This window comes from Nerophis ophidion, linkage group LG08, assembly GCF_033978795.1.
Source record: "Nerophis ophidion isolate RoL-2023_Sa linkage group LG08, RoL_Noph_v1.0, whole genome shotgun sequence".
Taxonomy (NCBI): Eukaryota; Metazoa; Chordata; class Actinopteri; order Syngnathiformes; family Syngnathidae; genus Nerophis; species Nerophis ophidion.
Window position 1 is genome coordinate 73787982 of NC_084618.1, and position 14908 is coordinate 73802889.

Below are 14908 nucleotides of genomic sequence, written 5' to 3' on the forward strand. Positions count from 1 at the left end.
TTATTAGTGATTCCCAAAGCCCAAAAAAAGTCTGCGGGCTATAGAGCGTTTTCCGTTCGGGCTCCAGTACTCTGGAATGCCCTCCCGGTAACAGTTCGAGATGCTACCTCAGTAGAAGCATTTAAGTCTCACCTTAAAACTCATTTGTATACTCTAGCCTTTAAATAGACTCCCTTTTTAGACCAGTTGATCTGCCGTTTCTTTTCTTTTTCTTCTATGTCCCACTCTCCCTTGTGGAGGGGGTCCGGTCCGATCCGGTGGCCATGTACTGCTTGCCTGTGTATCGGCTGGGGACATCTCTGCGATGCTGATCCGCCTCCGCTTGGGATGGTTTCCTGCTGGCTCCGCTGTGAACGGGACTCTCGCTGCTGTGTTGGATCCGCTTTGGACTGGACTCTCGCGACTGTGTTGGATCCATTGTGGATTGAACTTTCACAGTATCATGTTAGACCCGCTCGACATCCATTGCTTTCCTCCTCTCCAAGGTTCTCATAGTCATTATTGTCACCGACGTCCCACTGGGTGTGAGTTTTCCTTGCCCTCATGTGGGCCTACCGAGGATGTCGTGGTGGTTCGTGCAGCCCTTTGAGACACTAGTGATTTAGGGCTATATAAGTAAACATTGATTGATTGATTGAATTTAGAGTTATTTGGTTAGGGTCAGGGTTAGAGGGTTAGGGTTATAATAAGGCATTTATTAGTACTTAATGACTAGTTAAGAGCCAATATGTGACTAATTTGCATGTTAAAAAGCAACTAATTAATGGTGAATATGTTATGAATAAATAAATGAATGGGTTGTACTTTTATAGCGCTTTTCTACCTTCAAGGTACTCAAAGCGCTTTGACACTACTTCCACATTCACACACTGATGGAGGGAGCTGCCATGCAAGGCGCTGACCAGCACCCATCAGGAGCAAGGGTGAAGTGTCTTGCTCAAGGACACAACAGACGTGACGAGGTTGGTACTAGTCGGGGATTGAACCAGGGACCATGGGGTTGCGCACGGCCACTCTCGCCATCCATTCCCTGTACTTAAGTGTTACCATGTTTTTTTTACTGGTGCACAAAATGAACCGTGCATGAATATCAACTTGTTCGAACAACAAAACCAAGACAGTGCATAAACTCACAACAAATTACACACCTGCAAATGAATCAGCTGTTGCCATATCCGTAATATGCCAACAGGGAGAAGTTTGTATTTACACGAGGTCGACTCACCGAACCCCTAGGGTTCGATCGAACCCTGGTTAAGAACCACTGACATAGAAGTAATCATCAACTTAAAGTGCCCTCTTTGGGGATTGTAATAGAGATCCATCTGGATTCATGAACTTAATTCTAAACATTTCTTCATAAAAAAATAAATCTTTAACACCAATATTTATGGAACATGTCCACAAAAAAATCTAGCTGTCAACACTGAATATTGCATTGTTGCATTTCTTTGCACAGTTTATGAATTTACATTCATAATTTCTTGAAGTATTATTCAATTATTATTTTTTTAATCTCACGTACCCTTCGGCATACCTTCAAGTACCCCCAGGAGTACGTGTACCCCCATTTGAGAACCACTGCTGTAGAGGAGGGAGGAGCCAACAACTTTGGGAAAATTTGCGATAAAAAAACTACTCACAAACATCAACGGCAAAAAAAAAAACTGCCTGTCAGTGCTGTAGTATGCATGCCAGGCCAGTAGTTGGCAATATAAATTCCTGTTTTGTCATTTTTAGCATGCAGCATATACTAAGGCTCATATTGAAGTTGACTTTGTATCAAAGCAAGTGGTTATTTGTGATGAGAACTAACGACTTTTTTGTAAAAAGAGACTAATTTCACAGTGGAGAAGAAGCCTACCTCCCGTTTAGCAGCGCTTGTTTCCCCTCTGTCTGCTCCTTTCTCTCATCACGTGAGCTGATGTTGCCAATGTTAATGTACTGTAAGTGCATTTACTTTATTAAATGTTTATTGTGTTAATGTGGTTGTTAAAGTTAAGGATTTTTGTGATTTCTGATTGTTTGTGAGGCCACCACAGGGACTTCTTTGTGTGTGTGCGTTTTGGCAGAGAAGAGCATACAGTACAGTTGAGCTTGTCGTTGTGGTTTTAGCTTATTAATAGATATTTTGTTAATTAATCAGTCCCTTGTTATGTTTGTTTGATATACATATAGTACAGTATAGCACTTTATATTGCGTTCAAAGTGTACAAACCTGAACTATAACAGGGACTTTTGTCAAGCTTGGAACCCATTATTCATATTTACATTGTTTCTTATGGAGAACTTTTCTTCACCGTACAAACATTTCAATTAACGAACCCTGTTAGAGAACCAATTGAGATTGTAAATTGAGGTTCCACTGTATATACCGTACGCTGGAGTGTTTCAACAAACATTTTCAACTTAGCTGGGTGTTAAAGTGACAATGTAATTCAGTGTAATATATGTTATCTTAATACATTTTTATACTATACCTAGGGCCTGTAAAAAAAAACAGCTGCTGACCACAAATAAGCCCCGTGGCCACACTTTGGACACCGATGCCTTCCAATAACCAATGTTTTTTTATCTCCCAATATGCAAACTTTACAAATCAGCTTTAATTCTAAACATATTTTTAGTGGTTGTCAGTGTTCTTATTTGTTTTCCAGACAATATAAAGTTTCTCAAGAGCACACACAGTTGTAAAAAAAAACAGACATTTATGTACACAACATGACTACACATATCAACAACACCCATATAGTGAGTGCACTAATGTCCACAACAGCACTGAAAGGGGAACAGCACTTTTCTTTTTTTTTTTTTTTTTTTTTTAGGAATTGTGCCTATTGCTCACAATCTCTATGTTAGACAGGAACACATACATCTTCCTTTTTTTAAATAATTTCTTAGTCGTAAAACACGGCAAGTACTAGATGGCTAACAATGCAGCTAATCGGAGTAATCTATTGCGTCCATAAAGCCCTCTAAAAAAAAACTATACTTCATATAGATGTTGCGACTTGAATATTTTCCAATTATTAGCAATATTTTTAATATAAGCACTAGCTTTTGCTGCTATATTGACATATTGAACCAGTGAGCTGCTGCATCGCTTCTGAGCTGGTAAAAGTTATTTCTAGATTATAAATCATATCTCTCAGAGAAGCTGGTCAACTTTGACATCCAACTTAGACCCGAAAATCGCAATAAAAGACACAAAGAAGCCCGTTTGCGGCACACTCCTGAGGATTATGATTAATTCTTTATTTAAACAGAAAAATATATAAACTGATTGATTGATTGAGACTTTTATTAGTAGATTGCACAGTACAGTACATATTCCGTACAATTGACCACTAAATGGTTTTTCAACTTGTTTAAGTCGGGGTCCACGTTAATCAATTCATGGTAACCATCTAATCCAGGGGTCTCAAACTCAATTTACCTGGGGGCCACTGGATGCAGAGTCTGGGTGAGGTTGGGCCGCAAGAAATTATTTCTTAAAAAAATATCTTTGCATACTCTTAGGCATCTCTAGTTGTATAAAACGTTTCAAATTGTATTCCTCATGCAATGGCAACTTTCTCAGTGCAAATAAGTAAATATATTAATATATTAGTATTTAGCCGACGCACGGAGAATAATGTTAATTCCGCAATGTGTGTCGTTCCGCTTTTCCTCCCTACAGCAACACGGCGGTCGGCGGATAACAGCCGGGAAAGTACCGGGATAGCGAGCGCAAAAAAGTGACGGCTCCCGGAGAGTTATTGGGCGTCATATAAAAATATATGTAGTGTTCATCGTGTGAGGCAATGTAAATTAAACAATACAAAAACAACATAACGATTTGAATTGGTCCAGGTTCTCGGGGACTGTTATTACTGACGGACAGGTGACGAGGTGTGACTGCAGCCAGGCACGTAAGAAAACCCTTGTCTCCATGGCAACTTATCTGTCGCTTTCACTCATTTGCTGCTTTTCCACTAACGCAGGGTAGGCAACCCAGAATGTTGAAAGGAGCCATTTTGGACCCAAATAACACAACACTGTCAAGTGCCATTCATATAAAACTTGCGGGCCGCACTAACATTAAACTTTCATATTAAGGTGGGGGCCGCAAAATAACATCGGCCCGTGGGCCGCGTATCTGAGACCCCTGATCTAATCAGTTGGCATCCCAGTAAGAACAGAAATTGTACAGTGAGTGATTGTTTGATTATGTTCATAGTTTGTACAGTATATATTGTTCAGCACATAGCAATACTGTTCCATGATGCTTAGTGTTTAAGGAAAGATGGATCTGTTTAGCACGCAGCTTCTAAAATTAGTAGCTCTTCCTCCTTATATTCAGGCTCAAAAATATAAGATTTTGTTGTTGTTGAAGAGAAAAGCAAACATTGGTGTTTTAAATGTTGCCGGAGGTTTTTTTTAGAGCGCTTTATAAGTGTTAACTGACTTTTGCTAGCGTTTATTTACGAGTTTAGTAAAAGAAAAACAAATATGTTCTTGTCTGACATAAGGATTGTGAATGACAGGCAACATTCCTGAAAAAGTGCAGTTTCCCTTTAAAGTCGTCACCAAGCTAAGTGTTTTTTTTGTTGTTGTTGTAAAGTGCTGCTGTGTATATTTATCTGTCTGGTGCAGCAAGGACACAGCACTGCTGCTTGACGTGCAGCGGGGGCTAAATGTTCTTCAGGGGCCTCATTAGAAAAAATAAATATAATTAATATTTGAGCACCCTCCCTCGCTGGAGGTTTGGCCTTTTGAATAAAGACAGGAAGGCGTCCTTAAGGGAGAACTTGGAGCACCAGTCAAAACTTAAATTGAGTGTGTGTGTGTGTGTGTGTGTGTGTGTGCGTGTGTTCAGTGCCAAGGGCTCAGCTCACCTTGACATGGATGCGTTGACAGTGAGCGCAGTTGGGTAGGGGTGTCTAAAACCCCCTGTTGTGATTGGATAAACAGGTTGACCTTGCCTGTGAAGAAGGGGGAAGAAGAAAGGTAAGGAAACAAGGTTGATGGAAGAGGAAGGTAAGAGCCCCCTCCGGTCCGTCTGCCCCCGCCGCCGCCTTTTATTCTCATTTGATCAGGACAAAAATCCAGGGGATTGCAGAGCGCACATCAAAGCCCGGAGAAACTCTCAACAATTTGAACGCCACAAATCTTGATAGCAACGGCTAATTAAATTTCATAACCCTTCGCAGAGCGGGCGCAGACCCCCGGTCCCCTCCCAGCCCCCAGAGCTGGAACTAGGTGTTTTGTTGTGATAATTAAAGACGAAGTGCGGTTCTCTTTAAATGGAGCCATCACGCTAATTGAGGTCTACACATCCAAAGACAAACAATAATGAATGTAAATTTATACCAAAATAAAGTGCGGCGAATCAAAGGGGCGCAGCGGCTGCGCTCGGGGGCCCTTTCTCGGTATTTAGATCGCGGTGAGAAAAACATTAAATTAACAGAGCTTAATTTGTAGCCTTTTGTCATATTAACAAGTGTTGACAAGAGTTACCCAGGGAGAGTCCCCGTGCGGGATTGTGGGTAAAACGCGGGCAATCACAATTCTTTACTCTAATTTGACCCTACAGAGACGTGCTCACTAGCATTATGCAGGAAGTCGGGATTCAGCGGTTGAAAAAGGAGCAAAATTAGGAATAAATAAATGGGTTGTACTTGTATAGCGCTTTTCTACCTTCAAGGTACTCAAAGCGCTTTGACACTACTTCCACATTCACCCATTCACACACACATTCACACACTGATGGAGGGAGCTGCCATGCAAGGCGCTAAGCAGCACCCATCAGGAGCAAGGGTGAAGTGTCTTGCTCAGGACACAACGGACGTGACGAGGTTGGTACTAGGTGGGAATTGAACCAGGGACCCTCGGGTTGCGCACGGCCACTATTCCACTGCGCCACGTCGTCCCAATAAAGGGTCATAAAGAGTCGTGCCTCGCTGCAGCGCGCTTCAAATATTGCTTCATCACAACATAGCTGAATTTTTATTTTTTTTTTGCGTATTCTATAAAATGTTTGCCCTAAATTAAGCATTTCCAAGGGTAAAAATGGCTAAATGAAGTAAAAATATTAACACTACAGTGGATTTGGCCACTTAAAACAGTGGTCCCCAACCACTGTTTGGACTGGGTGTTGTAAAGTGCCCGGTACCGATTGTTACCGGGCCGCAGAATTTTTTTTTATTAATTTTTTTTCAAAAAAAAAAAAAAAAAAAAAAAAGTTTTTTTTTTTTTTTTAAATTAAATCAACATAAAAAACACAATATACGCGTACAATTAGTGCACCAACAACAAAAACCTCCCTTTTTCATGACTAAAACGTCCCTTTTTCATGCAGCGGGACAAATTATTAAGCGTTGACCGGTCCGCGGATACAAAAATGTTGGGGACCACTGACTTAAAAGACCAAAACCAATCAGAGTGCGGTCTTCAGTATCGTGGCCACTGATTGGCTTAAGCCTCCGAAAGCATTACTATATTAGATTTAAGAGTGTACCACGGCGTGGCGCAGTGGTAGAGTGGCCGTGCGCAACCCGAGGGTCCCTGGTTCAAATCCCACCTAGTACCAACTTCGTCACGTCCGTTGTGTCCTGAGCAAGACACTTCACCCTTGCTCCTGATGGGAGCTGGTTGGCGCCTTGCATGGCAGCTCCCTCCATCAGTGTGTGAATGTGTGTGTGAATGGGTAAATGTGGAAGTAGTGTCAAAGCGCTTTGAGTACATTGAAGGTAGAAAAGCGCTATACAAGTACAACCCATTTATCATTTATTTAAATGTGACTAAAGGGTGTTTTATCATGTCTAGAGGGCTCTCATAATATTGAAACATGTTTCCTGATAACAAATAGGTTTTTTATGCTCTCGTTGTGAATATATTCCATTTATAATTAATGATTCCTACTTCGCAGAAAAATAATTTATCACGATCATCGGAACCAACATAAGCGAGGGACGACTATACTAATTTAAAAAATTTCCTCTGCAGGGGACATTTGTTTTTTTGTGTAACAGGTCTATTTTCTCTCCCCCCCCCCTTGTTTACCTGTATCTCATCTTTTTTTGTAAGGGGCGCTGGAAGCCGGCAGACCCGTCAGCGATCCTGTTCTGTCTCCCTTTAATGTTTGTCTGATCTTGAATGGGATTGTGCTGAAAATTGTAATTTTCCTGAAGGAACTCTCCTGACGGAATAAATAAAGTACTATCTAATCTAATCTAATCTAATGTGTAACAAAAACAATGTCCAATGCAGTGGACACAAGGATTAAGGTGGATTATGAGGGTGTAGCAGTTCATGTCTTTGTAATCGGATATTTTTAAGAAAAGTAGAGAAAAAAATAACTTTGATTTATATCGCGCTTTTCTAAACACTCAAAGCGCTCGCAGAGAAGTGGGAACCCATCATTCATTCACAGCAGGTGGTGGTAAACTACATCAGTAGCCACAGCTGCCCTGGGGTAGACTGACGGAAGCGTGGCTGCCAGTTTGCACCTACGGCCCCTCCGACCACCACCAATCATTCATTCATCATTCATTCACCAGTGTGAGCGGCACCGGGGGCAAAGGGTGAAGTGTCCTGCCCAAGGACACAACGGCAGCGATTTTTTGCATGTCAATAGGTGGGAAGCGAACCTGCAACCCTCAGGTTTCTGGCCGGACTCTCTACCCACTACGCCATGCCGCCCAGAAAAGGCTCATATGATGATTTTTTTTTGTCTATTTTTAAAACACTTCATTTTGGTCTAAATAAAATGTAATGATGGTTCTTTGTAAAACAAAATCTATGCTAATTTTTCACCAGACCTATGTTTAAGCCATGTCTTTACGGCCTTTGAATACAAGCTGTTTTGAGAGGCAGAGTTGTTAAATGCAAATGAACCCCTCCTCACCACGCCCACTCATGCTTAGTCAGCATTCGCCCCCCCCCCCCCCCCCCCCCACAGAGGTGTTCTGTAGTCCCCTAGAGGGGGTGGGTGGGTTTTGCCCACATCTGAGGTCCTCTCCAAGGTTTCTCATAGTCAGCATTGTCACTGGCGACCCACTGGATGTGAATTCTCCCTGCCCACTGGGTGTGAGTTTTCCTTGCCCTTTTGTGGGTTCTTCCGAGGATGTTGTAGTCGTAATGATTTGTGCAGTCCTTTGAGACATTTGTGATTTGGGGCTATATAAATAAACATTGATTGATTGATTGATTGATTGATCGATAGTCTTTTAGCTTGCTTTTATAGTGCACTTTGGACATCGTTGACCGGCACCGGCCATCTGTTTTGAGTGACTTTCAGTAAAACACAACATCTCAGATGATATAGCGGAATCACCATGTTTTCTTGTCGGTGTGATAAGGAGACTATGTGGTCGGACAAGAAAGATTTAGACGCCAGGCTGCTGGTCTGTAACTACCGTATTTCCTTGAATTGCCGCCAGGGCGCTAATTAATTTAAAACCTCTTCTCACTCTTGCGCTTACCGAAGGCATGCGGTAAAAGTAAGCATGCGCTAATTATTCTAAAACCTCTTCTCAAGCAGGCACTTACCAAAGGTATGCAGTAAAAATTTGAGTGTGATGTAAGCTTGGACCTTAAATCCTACTGGATAGCTCTTAATCTTCTTCCCTTTATGCGATTTCAAATTACCGGTATTGAAATCAGCCTCCTCCATTTTGAAAATGATGACAGGGGAAGTGTCACGAGTTTGACCAGGCCGTAATACTAAGCATGCGCTAATTATTTTGGGAAGCGAGTTTGACCCGGCAGTAATTCAAGGCAGGCGCGTATTATATGCCCTGCGGGAATTCAAGGAAATACATTATACACTAAGGTCTGTATCTCTCCAATGCTAAATATCCATGTGTTCATTGACAATAAAATTATTTTTTATTCTATATAATATTAGTGAATTATAGTTATATAGCGCTTTTCTCAAGTGACTCAAAGCGCTTTACATAGTGACACCCAATATCTAAGTTACATTTAAACCAGTGTGGGTGGCACTGGGAGCAGGTGGGTAAAGTGTCTTGCCCAAGGACACAACGGCAGTAACTAGGATGGCACAAGCGGGAATTGAACCTGCAACCCTCAAGTTGCTGGCACGGCCACTCTACCAACCGAGCTATGCCGCCTCAATACTTTCACTGCTGCTGCTTTAAACATTTGTAAACAATAGAGGGTCGAGCCGGCGGCAGTAAACCAGGCTACGAGCGACATCGCGAATATAATAACAGATTATAATATTAACTGGTCCATTGACAAACACAGTAGGCACTAGAGATGCGGGGTTTGCGGTCACAACCGCGGAGTCCGCGGATAAACCGCGGGTCGGGCGGGTGACATGACGAAAAAATTGATTTTAAATAGATTCGGGCGGGTGGCGGTTGAACCAATTCTGAAATATATATTGTAATAATCCCAGGAATGTCCATCCATCCATTTTCTACCGCTTATTCCCTTTTTTTGGGGTCGCGGGGGGTGCTGGCGCCTATCTCAGCTACAATCGGGCGGAAGGCAGGGTACACCCTGGACAAGTCGCCACCTCATCGCAGGGCCAACACAGATAGACAGACAACATTCACACTCACATTCACACACTGTTGCCAATCAACCTATCCCCAGGTGCATGTCTTTGGAGGTGGGAGGAAGCCGGAGTACCCGGAGGGAACCCACGCAGTCACGGGGAGAACATGCAAACTCCACACAGAAAGATCCCGAGCCTGGATTTGAACCCAGGACTGCAGGAACTTTGTATTGTGAGGCAGACGCACTAACCCCTCTGCCACCGTGAAGCCATCCCAGGAATGTAAGCTCATAAAACTTCTTCGCTTGTCTTGTCTTTATTGCACAAGATGTAATACAACCACACAACAGCTCTCATGTCTCTAACGCTTTTCCCGGGACAACTCGAACTCTCACTTCCTGTCGAGAACGTCACTTCCCTATCTCTCCCGGAAGTCCCGCCCCCCCAGCCAAAGTCATTGGCTAACACCCCGTAGCCGGCCGCTACATTATACATAGTTAAATGTTATGTTGAAGAGGATCATTTAGCCTACTGACGTGTATTTATAAATGGTTGATTTATACAGGCTAGTAGGCAAAGTGTTGTACCTGACAACTCTTGATGGTACAATCCATATATCACGTCACAGACAACGTCACGCTAACATCACGTGACACCTCTGATGAAGGCTGCAGAAGCAAGGTAGCCCAAACTTGTCAGGTACAACACTTTACCTTACTAGCCTATAGAAATCGACCATTTATAAATAGTTAAATGTTGTTACCCACATACGAAAAACGAGCAGCACTCTTTGAAACAGTATGCGGGGATACTTTTATTTTGAAGTGTCTCGTTTGGTCTGTCGACGGATGTAAGGAAGCTACTTCCGGGTATGGCCAACGAGGTATTTGTCATTTGTTGGTATTTTACTTGGTAAAATGTTTGATCCACATGCTGTGCATGTTATTATTTATACGTTTGTAACCTGCTTTATTTATTACAGTCTTCACGGTGAATTTGAAGGGGAAAGTAAGCCTTCAAATAAATCAGTTCAAGAAAGCCATTGTGTCTGTGCTATTTGGAGGGAGTTACACTATCTAACCTCACTAATGCCTTGCATCGTCTATATTAGATAACGGGCGGGTGGCGGGTGGGTGTGGCTTTGATGAAATGTTGGTTCGGGTGGATTGCGGGTGGATGACGACTTTAGTGATGCGGTTGCGGATGATATAATTGCCTATCCGCGCATCTCTAGTAGGCACTGATCCAATTAATTTTTCTTTTAAGGAAAATCATTCTTTATTTTGCCAGTGGACAGTAATGCAATTGTCACAGTAGAAGGCTAAGTTAGCTACACAACAACTTGAGCTAACATTTGCATACTTCTAACCTCCATTGTCTCCTCCTAAACTATAAATAGTAGTCACCGACCCCGGCATTTGAAAATAGTTTTTTTTTCTTTCCGAAAATCAATTTAGGTCTGTCTGAGGGCTTATATCTGCACACACTGGAAGCAATTTCTTGACAGATGAAGGCACATTGCCACGATTTTTAAAAGTTGAAATTTAGTGAAAACCTTTTACTTCAAATGATGCTGAAAGTCAGTGTAGTGACTTGCGCTGGTTAAAGCAAACAAACACCTTCATTGGGTTTCAAGGTCGACATGATGTTGTAGCACAGCCGATTGTACATAAATACAAATTGTCTGACTCACAGAAGGATGTCAGGGTTAATGTCTACCATGTATAGATAAATCCGCTGATGTCACACTTGAACAGAATTTCAAAAGGACCGTTTGAAGGAAGCATGAAGGAAGACAAGATTGTTTTAAAAAATTATGTACGCAATATCTCCACGGTTTGATTTCAAATTTACAGGACTTATGCTGATCCCAAATACACAGAAGCAGGCACCAATAGATAAGAAAAGTTAGGTCTCCTTTAAGTGAGGGACAAGAAGTTTAAATGTCTCGTGTCTACTCTGTAAACAACGCAATGGGCTAGCGGGAGCAATGGCTATCTGAAGTACCAATGAGGATGAATCAGTCAATCAAAGTTTATTTATATAGCCCTAAATCCCGAGTATCTCTTAGCTGCACACGCCACAACGACATCCTTGGCTCAGATCCCAAATCCAGAGCTTGAATAAATAAGACAAAATACGTGTTGTTAAAAACTTTTTTCAATAGTGCTGTCAAATGATTGATTTTGTAATCATGATTACTCACTTATCCTTGACTGCGCCTAGAAATTCTGTCCATAAAAGTTATGAACAGAACACAAAGGGTGGAATGCCATCTGCGGGTTGGGGAGGAGACCCTGCCCCAAGTGGAGGAGTTCAAGTACCTAGGAGTCTTGTTCACGAGTGAGGGAAGAGTGGATCGTGAGATCGACAGGCGGATCGGTGCGGCGTCTTCAGTAATGCGGACGTTGTACCGATCCGTTGTGGTGAAGAAGGAGCTGAGCCGGAAGGCAAAGCTCTCAATTTACCGGTCGATCTACGTTCCCACCCTCACCTATGGTCATGAGCTTTGGGTCATGACCGAAAGGATAAGATCACGGGTACAAGCGGCCGAAATGAGTTTCCTCCGCCGTGTGGCGGGGCTCTCCCTTAGAGATAGGGTGAGAAGCTCTGTCATCCGGGAGGAACTCAAAGTAAAGCCGCTGCTCCTCCACATCGAGAGGAGCTAGATGAGGTGGTTCGGGCATCTGGTCAGGATGCCACCCGAACGCCTCCCTAGGGAGGTGTTTAGGGCACGTCCAACCGGTAGGAGGCCACGGGGAAGACCAAGGACACGTTGTGAAGACTATGTCTCCCGGCTGGCCTGGGAACGCCTCGGGATCCCCCGGGAAGAGCTAGACGAAGTGGCTGAGGAGAGGGAAGTCTGGGTTTCCCTGCTTAGGCTGTTGCCCCCGCGACCCGACCTCGGATAAGCGGAAGAAGATGGATGGATGGATGGATTACTCACTTTTGAATTTGGCTTAATCACGATTAATCCCATTTTATACCTCACTTGCATGATTCAAATTAACTTTATAAAGAAGTGTAGTGAATTATATTTATATAGTGCTTTTCTCTAGTGACTCAAAGCGCTTTACATAGTGAAACCCGATATGTAAGTTAAATATTTAAACCAGTGTGGGTGGCACTGGGAGCAGGTGGGTAAAGTGTCTTGCCCAAGGACACAGCGGCAGTGACTAGGATGGCAGAAGCGGGAATCGAACCTGCAACCCTCAAGTTGCTGGCACGGCCGCTCTTCCAATCGAGCTATACCGTCCACTATATTTGGACACAAATGCAATTTACTTGTCAGAATGTCATACAGGAACATTTTTTTAATTTGTTGATTGATTGATTGAAACTTGTATTAGTAGATTGCACAAAACAGTACATCTTCCGTACAATTGACCACTAAATGGCAACACCCAAATATGTATTTCAACTTGTTTAACTTGTTCACATTAATCAATTCATGGTACACTGCAAAAACCGAAATCTAATATCTCAAATAAGGGTGATATATGCTTATTTTCTGTCTGATAAGATAATTCTTCTCACTAAGCAGATTTTATGTTAGAGTCTTTTACTTGTTTTAAGGGTTTTGGTCCTAAATGATCTCAGTAAGATATTAGAGCTTGTTGCTGAGATTTTATGACCTATATTGAGTAAAAAATGCTTGAAACTAGAATATCAAGTGTTGCTAAGCTGTGTCATCAGTATAAAACTACTTTTTCAAAGTAATCAATTCTTTTTTCAAGCATGAACAAAAAAATCATGACTTTGACACAATTGTGTCTCATAATTAAAACAGATGACAGCCAAATGGACTTTGCTGTTTTATTTTCAATGAAACAATATGTACTCATATAGTAGTACACTTGTTATTAGTGAGAATATACTTATTTTAAGGTATTTTTGGGGTTCATTGAGGTTAGCTAATCTTACACGTTTGGGAAGTTCTTGACAAGCCAATTTTTCTTGTTCTATTGGCAGATAATTTGCTTCGTTCAAATAAAATACCCCTCATTTTTGTATTTTTTATTCTTGTTTTGAACACTGACTTTTTGAAGTGCATGATAACTGTAATTTACTTAGACTTTTGAATATTATTTGGACGTATGCATTTATTTAAGTTTGTCCAAGGTGTGTTGCAACTGTCACAAGTATAAAACTACTTTTTTAAAGTAATACGTTTTTTAAGGATGACAAAAAAAATCATGATGCCGAAAGGATATCATTATGTCAAGATAATGGTATTTACTTAATTTAAGAATATTTTTTAACATATTGAGCAAAAAGGTCAATTTTTTTTTTCTACCAAGAAAAGTGCACTTGTTATTAGTGAGAATATACTTATTTTAAGGTCTTGTTGGGTTCATTGAGGTAAGCTAATTTTACTTGTTTTGGAAAGTCTTGACTAGCTGAAATTTCTCGTTCTATTGGCAGATAATTTGCTTCGTTCAAATAAAATACCCCTCATTTTTGTATTTTTTATTCTTGTTTTGAACACTGACTTTTTGAAGTGCATGATAACTGTAATTTACTTAGACCTTTGAATATTATTTGGACGTATGCATTTATTTAAGTTTGTCCTAGGTGTGTTGCAACTGTCACAAGTATAAAGCTACCTTTTTAATGTAATAATGTTTTTAAGGATGACAAAAAAAATCATGATACCGAAAGGATATCATTATGTCAAGATAATGGGACTACTTATGTCAAGATAATGGTATTTACTTAATTTAAGAATATTTTTTAACATATTCAGCAAAAAGGTCTATTTTTATTTTCTACCAAGAAAAGTGCACTTGTTATTAGTGAGAATATACTTATTTTAAGGTCTTGTTGGGTTCATTGAGGTAAGCTAATTTTACTTGTTTTGGAAAGTCTTGACTAGCTGAAATTTCTCCTTCTATTGGCAGATAATTTGCTTCGTTCAAATAAAATACCCCTCATTTTTGTATTTTTTATTCTTGTTTTGAACACTGACTTTTTGAAGTGCATGATAACTGTAATTTTCTTAGAGTTTTGAATATTGTTTGGACGTATGCATTTATTTAAGTTTGTCCAAGGTGTGTTGCAACTGTCACAAGTATAAAGCTACCTTTTTAATGTAATAATGTTTTTAAGAATGACAAAAAAAATCATGATGCCGAAAGGATATCATTATGTCAAGATAATGGGACTACTTATGTCAAGATAATGGTATTTACTTAATTTAAGAATATTTTTTAACATATTCAGCAAAAAGGTCTATTTTTATTTTCTACCAAGAAAAGTGCACTTGTTATTGGTGAGAATATACTTATTTTAAGGTCTTGTTGGGTTCATTGAGGTAAGCTAATTTTACTTGTTTTGGAAAGTCTTGACTAGCTGAAATTTCTCAGTCTATTGGCAGATAATTTGCTTCGTTCAAATAAA

General features: G+C 40.9%; 1 protein-coding gene across 19 annotated transcripts in view; it reads right to left on the reverse strand.

Annotated features, from left to right (window-relative positions):
- tcf7l2 (transcription factor 7 like 2) overlaps positions 1 to 14908 on the reverse strand; it is a 248815-nt gene that overhangs the window by 32247 nt on the left and 201660 nt on the right. For all 19 annotated transcript variants that reach the window (XM_061909697.1, XM_061909706.1, XM_061909704.1 and 16 more), the window contains one exon: positions 4878 to 4964. In XM_061909697.1, coding sequence (XP_061765681.1) covers positions 4878 to 4964 — 87 coding nt within the window. The remainder of the gene's footprint in view (positions 1 to 4877; positions 4965 to 14908) is intronic.